This window comes from Eutrigla gurnardus, assembly GCF_963514095.1.
Source record: "Eutrigla gurnardus genome assembly, chromosome: 23".
In the NCBI taxonomy this organism is placed as follows: Eukaryota; Metazoa; Chordata; class Actinopteri; order Perciformes; family Triglidae; genus Eutrigla; species Eutrigla gurnardus.
This window is the reverse complement of record NC_139934.1, coordinates 17,001,810-17,025,003: the sequence shown is the minus strand read 5'-3', so window position 1 is coordinate 17,025,003 and position 23,194 is coordinate 17,001,810. Positions and strand designations below refer to the sequence as shown.

At 48.2% G+C, this 23,194-nt stretch overlaps 1 protein-coding gene across 5 annotated transcripts in view; it reads right to left on the bottom strand.

The window, feature by feature from the left end:
- The window catches only part of kdm6ba (lysine (K)-specific demethylase 6B, a), an 88,585-nt gene that overhangs the window by 2,290 nt on the left and 63,101 nt on the right, over positions 1-23,194 (bottom strand). For 2 of the 5 annotated variants that reach the window (XM_084003682.1, XM_084003684.1), the window contains 20 exons: positions 12,803-12,882; positions 10,959-11,079; positions 10,348-10,471; positions 10,096-10,191; positions 9,669-9,951; positions 9,503-9,580; positions 9,112-9,282; positions 8,837-9,007; positions 8,048-8,584; positions 4,176-7,855; positions 3,945-4,071; positions 3,583-3,688; positions 2,626-2,831; positions 2,419-2,522; positions 2,258-2,326; positions 1,910-2,058; positions 1,693-1,807; positions 1,375-1,562; positions 1,145-1,286; positions 67-193 (listed from right to left, as the gene is read on the bottom strand). In XM_084003682.1, coding sequence (XP_083859808.1) covers positions 67-193; positions 1,145-1,286; positions 1,375-1,562; positions 1,693-1,807; positions 1,910-2,058; positions 2,258-2,326; positions 2,419-2,522; positions 2,626-2,831; positions 3,583-3,688; positions 3,945-4,071; positions 4,176-7,855; positions 8,048-8,584; positions 8,837-9,007; positions 9,112-9,282; positions 9,503-9,580; positions 9,669-9,951; positions 10,096-10,191; positions 10,348-10,466 — 6,468 coding nt within the window. In that variant the 5' untranslated portion in view covers positions 10,467-10,471; positions 10,959-11,079; positions 12,803-12,882. Of the gene's footprint in view, positions 1-66; positions 194-1,144; positions 1,287-1,374; positions 1,563-1,692; positions 1,808-1,909; positions 2,059-2,257; positions 2,327-2,418; positions 2,523-2,625; positions 2,832-3,582; positions 3,689-3,944; positions 4,072-4,175; positions 7,856-8,047; positions 8,585-8,836; positions 9,008-9,111; positions 9,283-9,502; positions 9,581-9,668; positions 9,952-10,095; positions 10,192-10,347; positions 10,472-10,958; positions 11,080-12,802; positions 12,883-20,974; positions 21,334-23,194 lie in introns of those variants that run through there. The other 3 variants (XM_084003683.1, XM_084003686.1, XM_084003685.1) reach the window with 3 other exon arrangements.

The following is a 23,194-nucleotide window of genomic DNA, read 5'->3' as shown; positions in this document are numbered from 1 at the left end:
ATTCATTCTGAAGGCTTTGTGTTGCATTGCATTGTGAGATCATCAGATATATCACAGTGGACTCACGTCACACTCGTTGCAGTAGTACGCAGGCTCGTCCTTGACCCGACTCTGATAGGAAAGCTTCTTGCCGTCAGCCACCAGCTGGTCCCTCAGGATCTGGATTTGCTTCATGGACTGCAGCAGGCAGTGTCTGGCAGGAAGTAAAGGTGCCAAATGTTAAATCACAATATTTAGTGTGTGGATGTACTCGTACTGAGTATGATCTCATACTGATGAGAGAGACCAGGGGTGCAGTCGAATAGTCTTTTTTGCTTAGGAAGGATCCTAACTGAAGAAGTGACCCGGAAGTAAACAAGTGGCTGCCATGATAAGAGCCGTTCGGATTCTCAAAATGCATAGGAAAGGAGCTCCAATGCTTCCTTTCAGAGCTCCTTTAGCATAGGATGCAACGGACCTTCCTATGCGATAGGAAAGGAGATCACGCCGACCCACAATTCTTTGCGAGAGCAACATTTAAAGTGCCGCACACCTTGGCCGTTAATGAAAACAAATGATATGTGCATTTACATATTCAACAATGACTTTCATGCAGACATGTAGTAATTGGAATAGTGATAATAAATGTGTGTGGACAGTGATAAACATTGAATGTTTTTTTTAAATTTATTTCAATCATGTTACAAATGTTTGACAAAAACGAAACTAAAACCACAAATGAAACGTAAATAAAGCAACCGGTCAAACAGGAAGGAGGAGCTGCTGGAGCTGAAGCCGGTCAGTGAACCAGCTGTTTATAAAACCAACATGTGGAGAAGTGGACGATGCGCTTTTTGTAGTCCATTATTGTAGTTTCTCCAGCGCAGACGCACGTCAATCGCCGGTGCCGATCATCAGCTGTCAATCATCAGCGGCCGCGTTATAATGACGTAGCTTAGTGAAAGTCCAGTCGGATTCTCTGAGCACCGCGGTCGACTTTTCCTAAGTCCTTTTGAGTTCTCCTATCGCCTTTCCTTAACCCCGTGACGTTTTCCCCAGAGGTCAAGGAATAGGAGATAGGAATAGGAGTTAGGACCTTATTTTTTGACTATTCGACTGCACCCCAGGACTTCATTACTTGGAGCCATGTGTTGCTGGTACTCACTTGACCATCTTGAAGGTGTCGGGGTCCGGGACCTTGACAGTGCGGGCCACGTTCCAGGAGACATGAATCATGGGGACAATGGATTTGACCTTCTTCACTTCGTTCCACTCAAACCTCTCCAGGGCCAGCTGGTACTGGTACGCTGCAGATATACATGAAACAATGCAGAGTACTGTCTTCCAAAATATTCAGAAATAATCTGCGTTCGGTCACTAGACGGGGCTCTTTACCGTTGAGAGGGCCGACGTTCCATGCGATGTTGTTGCACCAGCCGACAGCCTGAACCCAGTGGACCGTTCCAGCATTGATCCACACCAGGTCTCCAGGCCGCTGGATGAAGCGGTACACTGGGATGTTGGCTTTGTAGAGGTCCTCCAACACAGGCCACCAGGACCCTGTGAGGTAGTCCACGCCGTGCCTGAACACATACGAGGGAAATGTTACACTCTGTAGACAGGTGAGTGGATGCCCACTGCAGGTATTTACTAACAGCAGAATTATCCTTAAAAGTCCAAACAAAGTGAACAAAGTCAGATCAGTCCACTCACTTTTCACAGAAGTCACTGATGGCGTGCCAGTAGTTCTCATGGACAGAGAACCACTCACAGTCTCCAGGGCCGATGTTGATGTTCACTGAGCAAAAGTTATTATTCTCCTGGTGACCTGTTGATAAAAGGACAGAATTATATTAATATAAGATAATGATATTGCATATAGTTTAACTCACGGTCTTCCACCCATCAGAGACATTAAAGAGTTGCCCACCTGGCGTTCGGCTCCCAGGAACCTTCATGTAGAGCTGGACGGTGTTCATGCCCAGGATGGTGTGTCCAACATGACTCAGCATGTTTCCACTGGAAGCTACACGCATGAACGCAGGCAGCTTCTGCAGCTCCTGGAGCTGGGACTTCCACCTGAGCAGAGACAGCAACGCCCATCTTTAGTTCCATGTGACAAGTAGCATCGATATGTATGTACTCAGCACAAAGAGCACCAGTCATGCTGCTGTATTGACACTTGACCACTAGAGGGCAATGCAACTTGTGGAAAAACATTTAGTGGTTCAAACGTTGGGTGAGAAATCCCGATGGTGGGTGATCTAGTCTCGCTCACCTCTTGGGATCTGAGAGGTCAATGTTGGTGCCAAACTTAATTATCTTCCCCACTTGTTTCTGCTCACCGCTGAGGAAACAAGAAGAAGAATTCATATTATTATAGTGTTTCACATTTCAAACACTTAGAAAACTTGAGAACCCTTTTAATAATATCCTTACCTGCTGCTTTCTTTCAAGCTGTCTTTGCTCAGAGTATCAGAACTGTTGGATGGCTTCTTCTCCTTCTCCTCTTCGTCATCCTCATCATCACTGCCTTTCTCCTCCTGTAGACCGAGCACATCATGTTTAGTCCCAACATATAAGTCCATTCAACTGAGCGCCTGGGGTTTGGAGTATTAACAGCGTGTTGCTGTAGAGCAGATGTACCTGTAGACTCTCCTGGAAGCTGGAGGCCTGGTACTGGGCGTACTTGGCGATGGTGGTGTGGGAGCGGCTGCTCTCGCAGGGCCAGGTCTGGCCCGTCCCACTGGGGTCCCAGTTCTCATCAGCAGGCTGCTGTACCTGAGTCCTCACCTCCACCGCCTGCTCTGCGTTGGCTTCCACAAGTGACTTTGTAGAAAACAGTCCCAGGTCTTAAAAAAAACAAAAGCACAGGCGTATTACACACAGTTGATGCAAACAACTTACATTGTGATGGGTGATGTCCCGGTCAACATGTCAGAGGACCACAAAGACCACGAAGCCAAGTGGTCTCCGAAATGAGACGGTCCGATCCACAGAGTTTCCTGTTTGCATCACCTTTGTTGCCTAGCAACTGGCTGTGGTTGACAAGAAAGCGCATAGAAGAGGTAACTAATTCACCTTCAACTCTTTCTCCTATTATTCTATTATGATGGAGGATATGTTGCATGAGATATTTCAGGTGAGAGTATATTCTGTCACATCTCATGTTGCTTGAAATCCAATCGTCACCGACACGCAATGACTCCTGGGATAAGTTCTGGCTTGAAAGATCCATCCGTTGGATTGGTTGGATCCTCTGAATCCAGGCAAAGAACAACCTTGTTGCAGCCGCTGTGACGGATTTCTCTACAAATGCAGCTTCCAAAGAATGTGAACGCAGCTATGATGCTCACTCATTTCAGGTAAATGCTTTTATTTATGGGTTTCTACTGCAACATGCTATTGGCCCAATGTGAAGGCTTTGTTCCATCACATGTTGTCTACAGTGTGTAGGTTGGCAGACGTGTATGTGCACAAGCACCGAAAAGGGGAGATATTCAGAACACGTTCTCTTTCATTTCAAGTTCTCTGTCCTCCAGATATATCTGGAGAGCTCAACATGAATTTGCATGTCAATAAAGCACAAAAGCTTCCACTCACTGAGGCGCAGAGACCCAGCCAGGCCTCTGATGACAGTAACAGGATTCTTGGGGTCTGTACAAAACTGCAGCAGCACGGGGGAGAAGGCGTCCCTCTTGCTCTCCAGCTGCAGAGAAGACAAATCAATAAGGACGTCAGGACAATAACAGCTTCATCCGTTTGTCTTCATGCACAACAAATCACAACAAGGGGGCAGCACAAGCATAGTGGGTTTAAATATCATATTTATAAATCAGACTTTTGTCTATGTGTCTGGTTTACAGATTACCATGCATTATAATGGATAAAATGTTATTTTTCCAAGTGTATGAAATGAATGCCAGTATACAGTATATAGAGTGTGTAGGGCCACAGTGACGTACATAGATGCTGGGTGTGGGGGGGTTGAGCTTCTCCCTGGGGATGGGTTCGTCTGAGGTCATGATGGGTTTGACGGAGAAGGCTGGGAGCAAGTACGACTCTCTGAACTTCCCCTTCACTCTCGCCCCTCTGCAACAGAAAAGGAGAACCCGTTGACAGATGAACGTGATGTTACAAAACGGATCCATGGATGAATCCTTAAGATATGCTAAACAGGCCTATAGTGCACTTACTTGCAGGACCTGATGACCTCACTGGCCGTGTTCTTAATGGTGATTTCCTCCAGTGGGATCCTCTTTTCCTCCACCTCAGAGGCAATGAAGGTCTCCCTGTCCCCGCTCTCCACTTTGATCAGGCGGATCTTCAGCTCTTTGGGGGGCCCGTCCGACAGCGCTTTTAGTTTCAAGAAGTCCACCGAACCCAGAGAAGAACCAGATTCAGAGTCCTTCTTGTCCTCAGATGATCTTTCTCCAGAACTCCTGGAGGTCCATTCCGCCGGCTCCCCTTCGCTGGCCGAGCTGGCCCCGGATGCTTCCTTGTGTTTCATTTTCTCGGCGTCATAATGACTCCGGTTCTTCTCAGACCCCTCCTTGCTCTGCAGGTTGAGGTCACCGAGAATTCTCCGATCCTTCTTCTCCTTATGGCTCTTACCGTCCTTGTGTCGCTTGTGGCCAGAGCTGGAATGAGTGGAAGAAGACGATGAAGAGGAGAAGGTCATCTCCTCTCTCTTTTCTCGATGCTTCTTCTTTTCTTTCCTGTCTTCGTGCTTCTTGCTGCTACTGTGGCTGTGACCATGCTTCTTCTTCTTGTCCTTCTCCCTGTCTCTATCTCTGTGCCTGTCTTTCTCTCTGTGTTCCTTTGTTTTCTCAGATTTGTGTCTGTCTTTCACTTTGGCATGGCCATCGTGCTTATCAAGGGAGTTCTTGCTTGGAAGTGACTGTCGACTGAGCATGACCTCGCAGCTTTTGCCCAACTCTGCCAGAGAAGACTCGGAGATGGTCGTCAGAATCTGCTCCTCTTTGACCACCTTCATAGGACTTAGGGGAGAGAAGCTCTCCTTTTTGGAAGAGTGGATTCTGTCCTCTGTGGTCTCTCCATCATCTCTCCACACATGAGCGTCCTCTATTTTCAGTTTTTTGTCTTCTAGCAGAGGAGGAGGGGAAGACTTGGGAGGTGGAACAGCTGGACTGAATGGTGGATTGGTTGAATCCGATGTTGGAGAACTGCCTTGCTGCTGGCGGCAGATATCAGGGCCCAGGGACAGCGAGGAGGAATATTTGACCCCAAGCAGAGCTGATGGAGGGGGTCTCCCAAAAGGCCCACCACGGTACGCATACTTCTGGCTCTCTAGGACTGTCGCTAGGGACTTGAACATGCTGTTTACCCCCGTTTGGTGGAGGTGGGGTCTTTGGGGTGGTGGAGAACAAGATGGCGTCTCAGAGTCCTCGTCCTCGTCCTCCTCGTCAGCCTCACTTTTCACCTGCTCTGGGAGGCCGTAAAGTTTAGCCAGGTCACTGTGGCGGTAGTTGGTGTTCCCTACTCCCATGTCCATGGACCGCTTAGGGTTAAGAGGGACATTTGGAAAAGGTTTAAGGTAGTCCTCATCCTCCTCGTTGAGAGAAGATGTCCGGCTGCAGGGGGATGCCAGAGAGCCTTGGCGACTGAGCACAGGGGGGCTAGCGTGCGGATTGGAACCAAAGTCCTCCTGGCTGGGCTGATGCTTCAGTGCTGGAATGAGGTCCGGGGCACACAAGTAGTTCTTGATAGGCTGGCCACTAGGCGTCAAGTTGTCGAGAAGGCCTGCGGAGCCAGTCTTCTCACTATTATACAGCTCCTCCTCCTTTTTGATCGATTCATCCAGCATGGCCATAATGTTAGCGAGACCATCAGGGAGCAGAGTGGACAACTCAGAGGGCTCTTCCTCAAACTGGGCGGAGTCGGCGCCACAGCTGCTGGCGTTTTCCAAACCACCTCCGGTCACCTGCGTGTTCAGGATTCTCCTCATCGAGCTGGAGGTGGAGGATAAGGGGGGTGGTGGGAGGTTTTCTCTGGGAAAGGCTTGATACAGTTTGGGAGGCTCTCTAAGTGCCAAGGTAGGGAGAGAGTGTTGGCTGTGGTCTCTCTCCCTGCTCGAGTCTTTGGATTGGTTGGGCGCGGCTTGCATTGCCGGGGGCTTGGTGGGGTATACCGACTGGTTCATCCCTGAGGTATTGTGTGTTGATGAGGGACTGAATGTCGTTCCGCCATTGTTGCTCCACATCTCCCTCTGCCTCTGCTTTTCTCTGGCGTACTCAGTCTGGGGGGTTAGAGGGGGCGGCCGCAGCCGTTCTACAGGAGTGGTGGTGGCCGTCTGGCCCGGTGGACAGGGGAGGATGCCACCGCGGCTTAGCCAGGGGTAAGGGGGGGAAGCCTGGGAGCTCGGGGGCGATGGACCTGAAGGAGGCGCAGTAACAAAAGAGAGGCGAGGTGGTGGGGGTGTTGGGGAAGAGTTGCAGGAGAGCAGCCTCTCAAGATTTTCAATAGCAGTCTGCTCTTTGCCCTTTGCACTGCATAGTTCATTCTCCCTCCGCTCCATTCTCCGTTTCTCATCCTCTCTCCTCTCCAACTCCCGTTGTTTTTTCTTTTCCTCTTCCAGTCTCTCCAGTTCCCTCCTCTTCATCTCCTGCTCCTGCCTCTCTGCTTCTCTCTTCTTCCTGTCCTCCTCTTGCCTCTGCCACTCTTTCCTCCTCCTTTCCTGCTCCTTCTTCTCCCATTCTCTCTTTTTCCTCTCCTCTTCCTGCCTCTCCCATTCCCTCCTTTGCCTCTCCTCCTCCAGCCGCTCTGCTTCTCTCCTCCTCCTTTCCTCTTCTTGCCTCCTCTTTCTCTCCTGCTCCTGCCTCTCCCATTCTCTCCGTCTTCTCTCCTCCTCCTGCCTGTCCAGTTCTCTCTTCTTCCTCTCCTCCTCCTTCTTCTCCAGCTCTTTCCGTTTCCTCTCCTCGTCCCGCTTTTGTCTCAACTCCCATTCTTTTTTCCGCCTCTCCTCTTCTCGAATCTTTCTCTCCTGCTCCTCTCGGTCCCTCTTCCTCCTTTCTTCGGCTTGCATGTGACCCTCTAGCTCTGCGTCGAGCTTGTCTAGAGCTTCTTCGATGGACTGAGGGACAGAAGTGGGAGCTGGTGGACGAATCTGGGGCTGAGAGTACGCCTGTGTCAAGGCGAATGACTGATGAGCCAGCCTGGAGGAGAGGGCAGGGTTGGATGGCTGAGGTGCAGCACTGATGGTGGAACGTGGAGCTGAGTGGTACGTAGTAGGAGAGCTAGGAAGAGGATTTGAAACTCTGCTAGTAATCACACTGTCCCCTGCCCTTTGGTGCCCTGAGGAGAACAAAGAAGATGAGGAGGAAAATGCAGGAGGTTGCTCCATTTCAGCCTGAGCATAACATGTCTTCCCCTTCACAGGCCGGGACTTGGTGGTTTCCTGTTGTTGTGGTCTGGGCGGTCCCTGTTGATGGAGCTGGTTGGCAGTTTGGCCTCTCTGACATCCTGGCTGCAGCAGAGCATCCATCTGAGGGGTGGGGCTAATGACGCCACAGGTGGAGGTTTGGTGTATAGGCTCTCTTCCTCTCTGCCAACTGCTATTACTGCTGCCATTGTTTCCAGGGCAACCAGCAGAGGGTGACGGCATCACCGTGGTGACACCAGCCACAGTTACGCCACTGGAGCTCCTGCTGTTGCTATAGCCACCGATGGAACAAGGGGCCTGGGTTATGGGAAGATTGGCGGTGATGACAGGTGTTCGTGTGGAGTTGGTTGGAGGCAGAGGAGGGCTGACATGATGGTGATGCTGGGAAGGACCCGGAACCCGACTATCCACAACCTGATTGTGGCTCTGCTGGCGGTGAGGTCGCAGCCCTGGAGGCCTGTAGATGCCCGACTCCTGAACAGACACATACAGAACAGTTTAGGATTCAAACGCTTATTGATGTAATGTCATCTCTTCACAACTGAAGCTGGGTTGAAAGATGAACTCAAAGTCTGTTTATTTCATATCAAATCACCATAGCACTCATAACTGTAGACACACAAACATATAAATATGGTACACATGATCATGATGACTTCTACTCACTAGGGAGTGACTGCTGGGCCTGCTCGGGTATCTCCAGGCCTCATGGGGCCCACTTTGCAGATGCTGAGGTACTGAGGTGCTGCTGGCAGGAGGAGGAGGACCCTTGTGCCCCAGTCCTGGATGAGGCTGGAAGTGGCTGTAAGGCACACTGCTGCTGCTGGTTGCAGGAGGGTTTGCTGGTGACGATTGGGCATGCAGGTGTTGATCTCTGTCCCCCCTGGTTGGGGTAGATGCTGTGTGAGAGGTAGCCTGGCTGCCACCATGGCCCCCAACGGGAGGACCTCTCTGGCTGTGAGGACCTCGAGGCTCCATGGCCTGGCAGGGCGGAGCTAGCCGGAGTTTGGAGCTGGGGTAGGAGGAGGGAGGGGACTGCTGGATTACAGCCGGAGGTTGGAATGCATCTTTTTGGAGCTGAGGAGCACATCCCTGGTTGTAGCTTCCCGGGGAGGAGTTTGGTGGAGGGGAGAGGTTCGAATGGGTGGAGGAGGCAGGAGAGGACTTTTGGGCGTAGCTACCCATTGCTTGTTTGTTGGTTTCCTGTTATACGATGCAGAAGAAGCAACAACAGAACAGAGGAGGATTAGAGTGATATAAAACCAACAAAGGGTCTGATTACAGCTGCACTCTCCAAAAGAAAAGGAAATCAATGTTGGGGATGATGTTATTTACAGCCCAGGCAGGTCCAGACTGCTAATAGAATCAATACAACTTTATGGCACCACTCAGTCCAATAAAGGTTTCCCATTGACTCCCAGTGCCATATATCTAATGAAGGGATATATTCCTTACTGGTCGGAGCTGGAACTCTTGCAGTTGTGGGTTCTTGCGGTCGGTCTGTGGCTGCCAGGGAGTGCTGTTTTTGTGAAGGGGGTTCCAGAAGGCTGCTTTTGGAGGGAGGTGGTGCAGCGATGGCTGGTGCTGAGATAGCAAAGATTGGCCTGGGCCAGAGAAATGCTGCACCTGCAAAAGAAAGGGGGCATTATAATATTTACCACTCAAAAGTCTGACTAAAGTAACTGATTTGAGGTTGTAGCTTTGTAATCAGAGTGGCTGCTGTTTGTTACCTGATCCAAACTCTTTTTCCTCTTGCTGGGGCTGGGACAGTCCTCTGCGGCCGAGCGGGCCGACGGGTGCATGGATGGTGGAGGAGTGTGCTGGATGACAGAGTGCTCTCCCAGTGGAGGGCCCGGTCTCTTCAGCTGACCCTCTAGCATCTTCCCTGGGTAGCCCCTCTGCTGTGAACCAAACAAAATAAGATCAGTGTTGTGGCAGACACAGACAACTGCAGCGAGGGCAGCGTCGCTGAAAGGCATTCTACTGAGGATATATTCAGCAGAGCTCATTTCAAGTGGAGTACGTCCTTCATCTGTCTGGTTGCAGCAGAAATGACAGCCAGATTATTCTGTGTCTAGATGGATGATGAAACATAATCAGAGCCAATTAGAGAGCTCCTACCTGATGCACCTGAGTCCACATCTCATCTCCCAGGAGTGGTGGACCCCGGGGAATATGCTGCTCCTGAGGACCCCCGAACTAAAGCAGAAAGTAAAAGACATCTATAAAGACGGATCCACTCTTGTGCATAAATCTACCATAACATCACCTGGACGTTGTCACTCACCTTCAGCAGTTGGTTGGGTCGGCTGGGGGGAAGATGGGGGTTTGGGGGAGGACCACCGCTGCCTGCATAGCCTCCATTATGGAGACGAAGCGAGTGCTCATTGGGCAGTGACACAGCAGGATGTCCTTGAGGAGGAAGGTGGGATTCATACAGCTGACCTAGTTGCTCCCAGGCTCTGTGAGGAGGTGGGGGGTGAAGGTGATGATGAGGAGGTCTCTGCTGCTCCCTCTGCAGACCTGGTAACATCGGCTGTGGGAGCTCAAGCTTCTCACCTCGCATGGGCCTGGATGGACCAAAACAGTTATAAAATATTTCAACATACCATCAGATCGAAAGGAAATGAAACACCACTTGCTTCATCGTGTCATTTTCTGAAAAAAAAAGGAACTATCTGCTTTCTAATTTAGTTCATTCACTGATAACTTACCCATTACTAAAGAATTTACTGGGATGGTTCAGTCCGCCCATGGGACCAGGAGGTAGATGGGAAAGGAGCTGGTGTTGGTTCATTCCAGGTGGACACCTGATGAGTTACATGGAAAGCAAAGAACAGTCAGATATCTGAGCTTTTCCTCCAGCTCTGCTGGAAACGTCATTGCAGGTTAAAGCCGGTGGATTCATACTGAACAACAAGAGGTGGATAAAAAGTTTGTGTCTATGTGTTGTCATGGTAACAGACCTGGCAGATGGCTGCCAGGCGCGGCCGCCCACAGGAGCCCATGGTCCCCGGTTGAGTCCGTCCAGAGGGAAGGAATCCCGTGTGCCACGCCCGCCAAACTGCTCTACTGCGTGATGCATCCAGCCTGCAGATGTTGACAACGCTGTCATGTAGGAAACTCACAAGCTTTCATACAGAACAAGCATCATGAAAAGCTACGTCCCAAAAATCATTGGAATCATTGAAAATATAATCAATCCATGTGTTATTGTTATGAAGTGGTTTCTATATTATGGTCTCCATGGTGGATTCGTAGTCAAATGACAGACTTATGCAACAAAGAACGGGGTTTGAGGCTTTTACCTTCAAAATCTATTGCACTACAATTACTAGTTAGCTCTTCAAAATTACAGGCTGTAGCTGAGAGAGAGGAATGCAATAACTTTAACACTCATTTTAATCTCGCCTCTAACTTAAATATAACGGTTCAAAAGAGACCATCCATTTGAAATGACAGGTTTGAATTTAAACATATTTCCACATGCATTGCCACATATTTCTATAAAGTAATAGTGTAGGGCAGTATGGACCATTTAACATATATGTTAGCACACAATGTCATTACTACTCACCAGACTAGCTGTGTCTGTGAAGCCCTCCACTGCAGCACAGAGAGGGCCTCACTCCAGCACTGAGAATCTCTGTCTGTCTGACGCCTCTGTCTTTAGCACCAAGGACCCACAAGCCTACTCGCTACAGAGAGAGAGGGGAGGGGGAGACAGGAGAGCCACTATGAGAATGAGTGAGACAAGAGACACACTGGAAAGTCAATAAATGCCAGCGGGCTCTTTATTGTATAGGCTATAGGCTAACCTGATTATTTATCCACCTTTATAATTAGTTGATTTAACAGCCTGTTTGGTCATTTCCCCAGCAACATAAGAATAACTCTAATTCTCTTGAAGTCACGATGGACGTCTTTGTCTGTAGCTGGCTGCCATGAGTCAGTCGGCCTGTAGGAGGCGCCAGTCAGACAGTTGGTACAGAGCAGGATTACTAGCGAGGCCCAGATGGCTCAGTGGGGTGCTCACCTATGAGGACAGACCTGGGGTAACTGTAATCCTTAGCATGGGCCTCCTGATAACAAGAGGCGGAGGGAGCGACTGAGAGTGAGAGACCTTGGTCACATGCCAAGTGTGTGTGCCTGAGTGTGTGTGTGTGTGTGTGTGTGTGTGTGTGTGTGTGTGTGTGTGTGTGTGGCGATGGAAGCAATGCCAAGTGTGCAAGCTGCACGGTCGCGTCGGCTTGTGCTGATTTAGTGCATGTGAGAAAGAATAGTGTGCGCTCTTAAGTGGATGAGTGTGTGTGTGTGTGTGTATAAAGTGTGCATGCTTGTGCATGCCCGGTGGACACACTAAGGTTTAATCTCATTACGGCAGGCGTGATGGAGAGGGGGGGGGGGGGCGACAGACGGTCTGAACAGGATGGAAGGATAGATTAAAGAGAAGAGATGGAGAAGAGGGAAGGATGGAGGGAGGTGGAGTGGAGAGCAGGAACGGTGCCACAAAAACGCCCACACACACCTTCCCACGCGCACACACACACAAACAGACAGACAGCACACAAAGGAAAGCGGCTGAGGGGAAAACACATAAAAGAAGCTGAGAGATAACTCCCTCCCCTCCCTGCTTACACACACACACACACACACACACACACACACACACACACACACACACACACACACACACACACACACACACACACACACACACACACACACACACACACACACACACACACACACACACACACACACACACACACACACACGGTATCAAGATACATAGAAGTCCATGTTTCAAAGTCCCTCCTTTCAAAAAAGACAAAAGACTAAAAACCTGAGAGGGATGTTCACACCTCCACGTTCACCAAACCATAATCCTTGTCATCTCTGTTAAATTGATTGTTGGATATAGTTTAATTATACAAGAAAAGCCCGGTCATATCACCCACTATCATTTGGCTGACACGACAATTACGTTTATTGGATTTGTGAAACATAAAAGTAATAAGAGAGATGAAGCGTGGAGAGGAGGAGACAGTAACACACAGGTTATGACTCATTTCTCTTGCTCAGCACAGCACTCTTCCACGTTTTCCTAAATTAGCTCTGGCCATACACAGTCCTTCCTCCCACCAGTTCCTCTTCTCTGCCTTTCTTCCCACCACCAGCTCTGGATCTCTCCGTCTCTATTTAAAGCCCAGTAGGGATATTTCCATCGCTGTACACTTTTAGCTCGTCAGGAGTGGTGCTGTACAGTGACACACACACTGACACACACACATCCTCTCTATCTCTCCCCGACCGACGCGGCAATCGTCATCGCCGGACTCTGCTGCTGCGTGAAGATAGGCCAGCGCACCACACGCTCCAAAACAAACCGATACAAACGCACACTGACGCCGAGCGTACCTTTAGAGCAGCACCAACGTATCGATTCACAGTCGTGTTACGTCTCGGCTGCCAGTCATCTCTCTGGGGTCTCCTCGACCCTGAAACACAGAGAGGACAAACACATTCATGTCAAGCCGTCATTCAAACAACACGAAGCCACGGCAATTACTCATGATACTCTACGCTTTCACTATGGATCGACAACCTCTACGTCTTTGTCTGATGTTCTAGAGAATCGTTACCAAACCATGACTTTTGGTTTCCCCACTTCTAAGGTGACACCTGGTTTCAGAAAGCGGGGTGGAAACGTGAGGGTGGCTCAGCGGCGAGGAGGCAAACCAGCGGTGAGGCTGACGCCATGGGAACGAGGGGGCTCTGGTTCGTTCACCCTCTCCAACCAGACACAATGTGAGACTTAACAGGCTGATCTCGCTCTAACAGGAAGAGCTAGGCTAAGTCAACTATCACACCGCCCTGGGGGAAAGTCAAATAATACAACACATGGCATGATGAAGAATGAAAGTGTGATGTCAGAATGAGAGAAAATGAATGAAAAGCCAGCCGAGCAGAGCTCCAGCGGGAGCCCTGTTGTTAGTGGGGAGTGCACACAGGGACGTCGTGGCCAGGCTGTAATCACCACTGTTACACAGGGTGTGTGTTTATGTCTGTTGTGACCAAACGCTCATCTATTCCAGTCGCTACCCGGCTATCACATCGCTCACAGCCACTCTAGCAGCTCGGTGTGAGTAACTCAGTCCTCTGAAAGCAGATAGTGCACACAGACGGCAGACAGTGTTACATACCAGCTCGGGTTCTATCAGACGATACCAGCGGGATGAAACGTGGTTATGGCAGCGCTCACTAGTGTACGTTTCATGAAGGCAACGATCAGAGTGTGAGTGAGCGTTATACATTTCATTTTTTGGGGAGCCCCTAGAGAGGACTTACCCCAAACGGCCGGCCCTAAGCTCCGCCCTCCTGGGATACCACTTACAGTCAGGTGACCGGGGGCGTGTTTCTGCATCGCGACAGCCGTGACACCAGCGGGAATTTCTCGGATTTCATGATGTCATTTCTGCTTCCTATTCAAAGCGAAGCATGAGTTGATTATGCGTGTGTTTAGACAGACAAGCAGGATGTGATGTTGGGCTGTGGGGCGGGGTTTCACGGCTGAGAGAGAATCAAGCTCCCAAACTGGTTTCAAGAGAAATGAGTTGATCTGCTGATGACATTAACACCAGGTCACTGTGTCATCAAAAAAGCTTGAATTTGATGAATGGCACAAATCTCACAAACGCTGCAGGTGCTCCAGTCGGATCGCTTTTTTGCTTTCACTTTTACTAAAACTTAACCACAACGAGTGGATGAAGTCATTTATGGACCTTATAGGATACTAAAACACATTTTTAAAATGTATAATCCTTCATTTATGCAGGGAGACCTTATCATTTATGATCATATTATCTAAGATTATTTAATTGTTTTTCACTAATAAAAGATGTGGGCTTTATCTGTGACTCAAGAAAACACATTTGTTTCTGAATAAAATGTTAAGTCTTTCCAGTATGCTTTAGAGTTTTTGATGATTGTCAGGATGACCAGCATAATGTGACAAGAAATGTTCATATCGTCCCACGCCGAATAATCATCTGATACATTTATACATTTCTACCTAACAAATGACACATTCTATCAAAGTTTCCTCCTGTCTGCAAGTGAAATCCCCTCATTGACACAAGACATCAAAGAGCTGTTCGTGTGTTAGTTGTTGTAGCAACACCAGCTCTCAGCTGGGAGGCGGGGGCAAAGGCAAGCTGTGCCAACAGCCGTCAACCAACCAGAAAGCTCAGGAGAAAATAAAGGAGCTGTGTTGAATCCTCTGTGGCATCAAGCAAAGAAACACCAAATAAAGATCCACCGTGATCCTGTGCGACACCCAAAACAAAGGCACGTGTTTCAGGGAAAGCTGCTGAGCCACGACTTATATGAGCTGGGGGAGCAGTGTGTATCCGTGTCCACCTTCCTGGTCTGCAGCCAGACAACTACACTGAGGCCATGAGAGGAAACATAAAACAACATCCACCAGTACAGGGGTCAATATTCCACTTCTTGAGAAACGTACATCCTGTATGATTAGTCGAGCCGGGGATGAGACTTGCAGCGTGGTCATGTCGGTCAGTATTGTCCTGGTAAAGTCACAGTCCCGTAGAAATGAGCCGATAAGGCTGACAACACAAAGCAAGGGGAAAGCTCTGGAGCAATGAGTTTTTGGCAGAGGATGACGGAAAGGCCATGCATAGTCCTGTTACCCCCCCCCCCCCCCCCTCTCTCTCTCTCTCTCTCTCTGTCTGTCCTCCCTCGCCCTCTCTAGTCCATTTGGTCATTACATAATCAGTCCCAGATAGAGAGTGTGTTCTGAAGGAAACACCATGCATTTCTCTCTCTCTCTCATGCACACATCAGTCCTCCCCCAGCACGTTGCCAGGACGCTTGTGTGTGTGTGTGTGTGTGTGTGTCAGTGCATGCCAGTCCAAGACAACGCCACACTCTAACTTCATCACATCCACCATTATCTCCTGCTACATCCACCTTAACAACACGACTCTTCTTTGAGGGGACGGAGCTCTGACCGAACCCTTCACCCAGTTACAGCCAAAACGTCCCCACGCAGCTTTAGCATTAGCATTAGCATTATCAGCAGCATGCCACATAACAGGCCAGATAAAGCTTGTTTGTCTTATGTACATTCCCTTACATCATCCCATTTTAACTGCTGAGTTGATGATGCTTCATATTTCCTCATCCAGTAGATTTTGAACGAAGGCGATACGTTTTAGGTGAGCAGTAACCTCTTTCTTGGCTGTTGGTGGTCACCTGTGATCACGCGGTTTGACTCGTCACCTGCTCTTTTTCCACCCATTTTTTTTTTAAACTTAGATAAAAAATCTGTTGATTTCTGGGCCAACAGAGGAGCTTTTTGTCTCCTGCAGTCACCACACTGACATCTGGCCTGTGACCGACACAAAACTAAATAGGTTGGTCATCACACACACACACACACACACACACACACACACACACACACACACACACACACACACACACACACACACACACACACACACACACACACACACACACACACACACACACACACACACACACACACACACACACACACACACACACACACACACACACACACACACACACACACACACACACACACACACACACACACACACACACACACCGTTAAAATAAGGGGAACAGAGCACGGAGGGGAGAGGAAGCTGTCGTCACAACCACAGGAAGTAGGCCTCCCTGAGGGTGTGTGTGTGTGTGTGAGAGACAAAAAGAGGCCTTCGGGAGGGCTTTGAAGGCTGAGGCTTCCTGTTGTTACGATATGTGTATGTGCTTTAGCGCAAAAGCGTTTTCATTGTAAGAAAATAGATGACTGATCTGTGATGATGTGAAACGAGGAGATCCGATTCACAATCCAAGTCGGCTTCCCTCCTAAAATACACCTCAGACACAGTCGTCTTGGCTGAACGGCATGTGCGTCCAACTCATGACTAACACGAGCCTCGTCAACAAAAGACGAGACAGTCAGATGACTTGAAAAGACATTTACTTGCCTCTGACCCTGGTGTTCAGGGAGAAAGACTGCTCTTTTTAAGCTTCTGGTTAAAGTGAATGACAAACATATGATGGCAGAATGTGTGTGTGTACTAGATAACTCCTCCCAGTCACTTACAGGGGAAGCATCAGTCTGAATTTCTCAACAGACTAAACACTTTTGTGCTCGTCGTAGTCTGAATCAAGGAGTGTGTGAGAGAAATGAATAAATGACTCAACAACTGGCTTGTAACCAACGAAAAGAAAACGGCGTGTACATCCCGACAAACCGGAAATCTAAAAGGACGTGGGCGACAAGTCACAGCGGCTTGATCATCATCACTCTCGATTTCCACACTTGAGCAACCTCAAAAGCCCCCAAACTTTTCTCTCTGCTCCTCCGGCTGATCTATTTTCAATAACAAATCTATGAAAAGCTCGGGACACAGAACATCATGCTGCCTCTTTTCATAGAAAACCAGAACCACAAAATCCCCCTCCCTCACATCGCTCCGTCTCTCCAGGTGCACACACACACTTCAACTAGCTCAGAAATGCACTAAACAAGATTAGATACTCTGCTCTCTTGGTAACAGTTGCCAGGGCAACCAGTCGCGTCTTCACTAACAGTTATTAAACTAAGCTAGATAGGCAGAGATGGACAGGCAGGAAATCATAATAGGTTTTATGAGAGGTCCTTACTGATCAACATGTTTACTGAGGTAGGTACATGGTACACAACATTATGTCTCATCAGCCATGTGTGTGTGTGTGTGTGCACAGCAAAAAAACAACATGGCCATGTGTGTGTGTCCTATATGCATCAGAGATAATGACAGCATGCGTACAGATGGCCGGGGCAGCGCTGTTCTTCCAGTGGGTGTAATTACGCGGCGATCGCTTTGACTCCATCAGAACAACTGTGACGCAGGCTGACCACTTTTGTTATGACGCCGCATTTAGTCCTGAGGATTCAAGGCATGTTTACAGATTCCTCAGATACCAATGTTGTAGATCTTAAAAAAACAAATCTCCCATGATCCACACAGGCTGACTCACTGGCTGAGTTATCATGTATTTGGTCGAGGTGGCTAAAAGTAGTCACAGGAGGTAAGGGGAGGTAATAATAAAAATAGAGGAAGGAATACGATTCTTTCCAAGGTGTGTGAGTGTAACTTTGTGTATGAGTCACCCCCCCCCCCCCTTCCCTTTCCACTGTGGCATCATCATCAGTGGCAACGAGCCAGAGATAACAGTGAGGAACTGAAGTCAGAGGGAAAACTTTCCCTTTTTCTCCCACACAGCTATGAAGGCAAACAGGATGTAAACAGCCTGTTACTCTCCAACACAGCGATCTCAAGATCTTCTCTAATATCATTGTTGATCCTCTGTTCAGCATGCTGCCATGTTTTACATCAGCCTGTTTGTTGGCCGGGGGCTGCATTCGAATCACCGCCTGCTCTCAACCAGTCCACTCCGAAACTTCTGGACTGAATTATCCTGATCGCTTTTTCCTTACGGTTCTCAGGTTTAAAACACAGCAAGACCATAACTGCATGTATAACCAATATTTATAGTTATGGTTGGCGGGCGGTATAGCAGGGTCCTGCTGGTCCATAAACTACAGAGAAATGTGTAATAAGGACCATGACTTCATCCACGCATGTTGGTGATTAAAGTAAACGGCTTTTCCACATTGAAACCTACTTAAATGTGCAAACGTATATATAACCCTTCATCCACGACTGAATCAAAAATCCCTTAATGATCAATAAACTTTATCACATAAGCATGGGACATATTTCACATCATGATTATCCTATCCAAAATAATTGTGATGTATGATATACTGATAAACATACTGGCATCACTCACAGATAGAGGTACACATCCTTTTTTTCCTGAAAAACCATCACATCATTTTAGATAAGATGACTATGAATAAGGTCTCCCCAAATGAATAAAGGATACATTCATTTAAAAGAAAACTATTTTAGTATCCTGTATTTTTTTAATGAGACTATTTTTAACTTGTAATATCTGATAGCTACAAATAACCCTTTACAAATGAAGAATCCTAGCTGATGTGTAAGTCGCCAGCTCCCTCTTTGTTGGGGTCTGTGCCCCACTTTGAGAAACCAGGCAGACTCACACTGCATGGTGGAATTCCTCACATGGCTGACGGTGTTTTCTTGCCACGACCGAACTCCAACACCTTCGTCCTGCTGCCTGGACGAGCTCGGTGTGTGCTCAACTCAATCCATCATGTAAATAGGGGGATTCAAATGGTTCCCTTTAAATACACTGTGTTGCTGCTGACACGGTCGGGAAATTCCTTCGCTGGTTTCCAACCAATGTGCCAGCTAACACGTAGAAGAACTTGTGTTTTCACGCCTGACCTGTTGGGGAGTGTTAGAAATCATCATCAGCAGGGCAGATGTTGTCCTGCACCTCCTGTATGTCCCTCGCTCTCGTTTTGAGCTGCTCTCTGGAGAAGAAACGGCACGCTTTACTGGAAAGACAGCCGGTCGTCACAACAGCAGAGGTTTCATCACGACACCCAATCACTTCCCGCACCCGCTTCCCTTTGAAACACACTCACTTGGATTTGTTTTTTGTAACAGGCGACAAAACAGCCGACACACACATAGCTATTGTTTCATCACTGTCAAAGTGGTGTTAGATGAGAAGGCACTTTAACCAGCCTACTGACCCATTTCTCATGGCAGCCACACATGGGGACAAATCTTAATTAGATCAAAGTAATCCTTAGTTTACTTAGGACCCTCACACCCCTAACACACACACCCCTAACACACACACACACACACACACACACACACACACACACACACACACACACACACACACACACACACACACACACACACACACGTTCTGCTTACTCAAGTTGTGCGACTCACTATTGCCGACTTAGCAGCCCTCCCCCCCCCCCCCCCCCCCCTTGCGACGCGTGTGTAGCACTTTAACGTTCCCCCGTGTTCGTCATCACTCATAGTAAAATGGGCGGTGATTGTTCATTCAACCACTCACTCCAACGCGCACACTCCTATTGACATCACGGGACGAGCGGAGGCGGGGGCGCGCTGAGGCAGCAGCACGCAGAGCCGGCCAACGCTGAGCGATGTGGCCCTTTAACTTTTTACAGCCTCCGACATCAAACGCGGAGACAAAGCTGCTTTCCGCGCTGCTCGATCTCACTGATAGGAAGTTAACCATCAAAGGCTTTCTTTTAGCCTTTTTGTTTTCTTCGCGACCCCATGCCAGCACACTCCGCTCTTCCTGATCTGGCTCCTTTATTATAGGCAATAAAGTGACAAATAAGCCCCCCCTTCCCCCCAACCGGCCACATATCCTCAGCAAAGACCAGTAAAACGAGCGTTAAGCAGCTGTGGGCGTTGAGGTCACAACAACCACCAATATCTACAACTGTTGACTCTATTCCAAACAGCCATTACCACACCCCGAACTTTATCCTCGTATAACTTCTATTGTTTGGGATGTGTTGCACTCGTCCCCGCGTGGAGCGGCGGCCGCGCGCCAGCCGCGCGTGTTCAGGTGTTTTGATTTGCTGTAAGTAAAGCCAGCGGACTGTTAGCGGCACAGAGGATCAGCATCAGAGCCTGTCGCTGTATTTGGACTCAGTTCCCTGGTGATAATTAGATAACACATCACGTTGACCAAACAATACCGGTCTGACTTTCGTGCACCGGCGAGCCCTGAAACCCAGACCTCAAGACAGCCCAAAACACCGCCCCTCCCCCCAAAACGAGAGGTGATGCAAATCACTTCCTTTCAATGCGGCTCTTTGTGTGCCTAAGGATTGTATGGGGGTGGCAGCTATCCATTCACTTTATATGGCTGCCGACCTCAGTGATCCTGCCCACCCCCCACCCCGACTCCAGCAGAGACACACACACACACACACACACACACAATGGCGTGAGATCTCCTTACACAGGCACTTTTCTCTCCATGTCCTCTACTTCTCCTTCCCTCCTCCAGCCATGGGACGACCAGGAGTCTAAAGGGTAACAATGACCGGACTAGGTCCCGGGATTAGGTCATATTCACTATTTCATGAATACACGTATCCTGTGTGGACTCGGGCCGGTGTCACTATCACCAGAGTGTATGTACACAGGACGACTCTCATCCAGCTTTTCCCGGGACATAATCTTTAAACATGGGGGTTATTTAGGGGCATGTGACACAAACACGTGCACAGCATGATTAAAGCTGTCCGGTAAAGATGAGCAATCGTGAATATGAGGGGAAAATCCGCGTGGGTTTTAAAGTCGCCTGTGGTTGACAGAAAAAAACACGGCGAGATTCCCCCACCTCTTCGATTACGAACGATCAAAGGTTCCGCTTTTATCAATTCCAATAATTCACTGAATCACAACAGAGCCTCTAGGAAACACAACGTAACACAGACTCGAATGACCCGGCACACTGAACACATAACTTACTTCTCCACACTTACTCTGCACACAATCAAAACAAAGTGGACTTTTAAATGTTCCCGGTTCAAACAGCGACAGGACTCACCGTTCTTACAAGTTCCACAAATATAGCACTTTCCAAAGAGAAATACGGCTCCGGCTCCTCCGCGGTATCCTTTGTAGTCTTTGTATCCGCAAGTTTGGAGATCCGAGTCTGCAGATAAATTCCCAACGAGCCGGCTGAGCGGAGAGCAGCTCCAGCCCCGTAATCCCTGTTAGTCTCCGCCGCTTCCTCTCGAAACAACCATGAAATTGGAGCCGCCTGACGGCTGTGGAGCCCCTCTGATATCCGGGACAAAGTCGTTCTCCTCTCTAGTCCGGTTAATATCCCGTCCCGAGCCGTACGGTGACAGCCCGGCTCGCTCGTGTCTCTCCGCGTCGAGCTCTTTCCCCTCCGCTTCACGCTCACGAGCGACCAGGCAGGGATCGTATTGCGCTGAGCTCTGTTTTAAAGGGACAGAGCCACGCACACTCAAAGGACACGCACACGGAGACAGAGGCGCGCAGTGGCGTGACGTCACCGCACGGCCCCGGAATTCCCTGACAACGCAAACTGAGTCCGGCTCCCGGTACCGGAGCTGCTCCTCCGCTCCCCCTCCCCCTCCTCCTCGCAGGTTTCTTCATGTGGACCGTTTCCTTTTAGGTTATTTTAGGAAGGCTCGTGACGGACTCGAACAGCACCACGGTTTTCTTCCGTCTGTGTGACCGTCTATTACTAGTGTTAATGGACTCTAAACAGGTCCATGTATGGGCTCAACAGGCCACATGTTACACATACTCACTATAACCTTCACTGTAGCGGGTTAATAAAGCATACACACTGTAAGATACACATCCATCATAAATAGACTTTTCTATGCAAATCTGTCTTTACAGCTTTCCTGGATACCATATGTATGTGAAATTGTCCCTGATATATTTTACAACTGCATATTAACCATTATTAACACTTTTTAAACAGGCACCTCTTACAAAGGGTTTATGGGCTGTAACTAATGGCTTTATAAAGAGCAACAAACAATTTACTAATCATTTATGGAGCAGTTTAAGAACACCATCTGGTGTTTATCACTCACTTTTTTTTAATAAGACATTTTTACATGTTGGTAATGCATCAAAAATTATAATATATAGAATTTGACCATCTGGAACCTGAACAATCAGTCAAAGGGATTCTTTACAACCTGCCTGGCCTCCCAAAATGTGCTTTCATAAACAACTAACTGGCCAAAATATTTGATGTTCTTAGTTGTTAGACAATAATAAAGCCATTAGTTGCTAAACTGTTTGCATGCTACTTCTGCTAACACGCTAATGTTGCTAAGGTTGATCAGTGGTGTTATAATGTTAGCAAGCTAAACTGTTTACATGCTACTTCTGCTAACACGCTAATGTTGCTAAGGTTGATCAGTGCTGTTATAACATTAGCTAACTAAACTGTTTACATGCTACTTCTGCAAACATGCTAATGTCGCTAAGGTTTATCAGTGGTGTTATATATAATAGCCTAATAATGGCAGTTTTTCTGCCACCACAATGTGCACGCAACTACAGTGACATAAACCTGATGTCCACTCCATTGGTCTATTTTATGCAGCGTGCTCCATAACTCCCGTTTTATAATGTTCAGTAAAGTTGTTGACAAATAAAGTTAGCCTATGGCTGTTGAAGACACAACACCATTTGAGTTTGTTTTATAATACAATCCACTGTTTGCTTAGAGATTATACATAATATGTCTACGAGAATATAAACTGTAGCATATATATTATGGTAACACAGTACACAGGGCTAGGACTGTAAAGGTAAACAAGGTTTAGAAAAAACACAAATGGGCCTGTCCAAGGCCGGAAACATTTGTTCCAGCTTTTCCATGCCAAAGTAACCATCCTGTACTCTGTAATAACGAACCAAAGAGCCACACTGGTACAACCAACAGTATGTGTCATACACACACACACACACACACACACACACACACACACAGACAGACACACGTGTAGAGGTTATATTTAGAAAGCACTGCCTCAGCAGGACAACAGGAGGCAAAATTAGCCACTGCAGAGAGGATGGCAACGTGTCACAGATGATGCTGAGATGATGACATAAGGACACACAGTTTATTTATGGCCATAATAATAATTCTAATAAAAACAACAAACAATACAGCCAGAACATAATGAAACCTCTCTGCCTCGGTACGAATCAGTGAGACCATCAGTCTATTTTGAGATAACTGAAGGCATCTCGACTTCTATTAGTATGC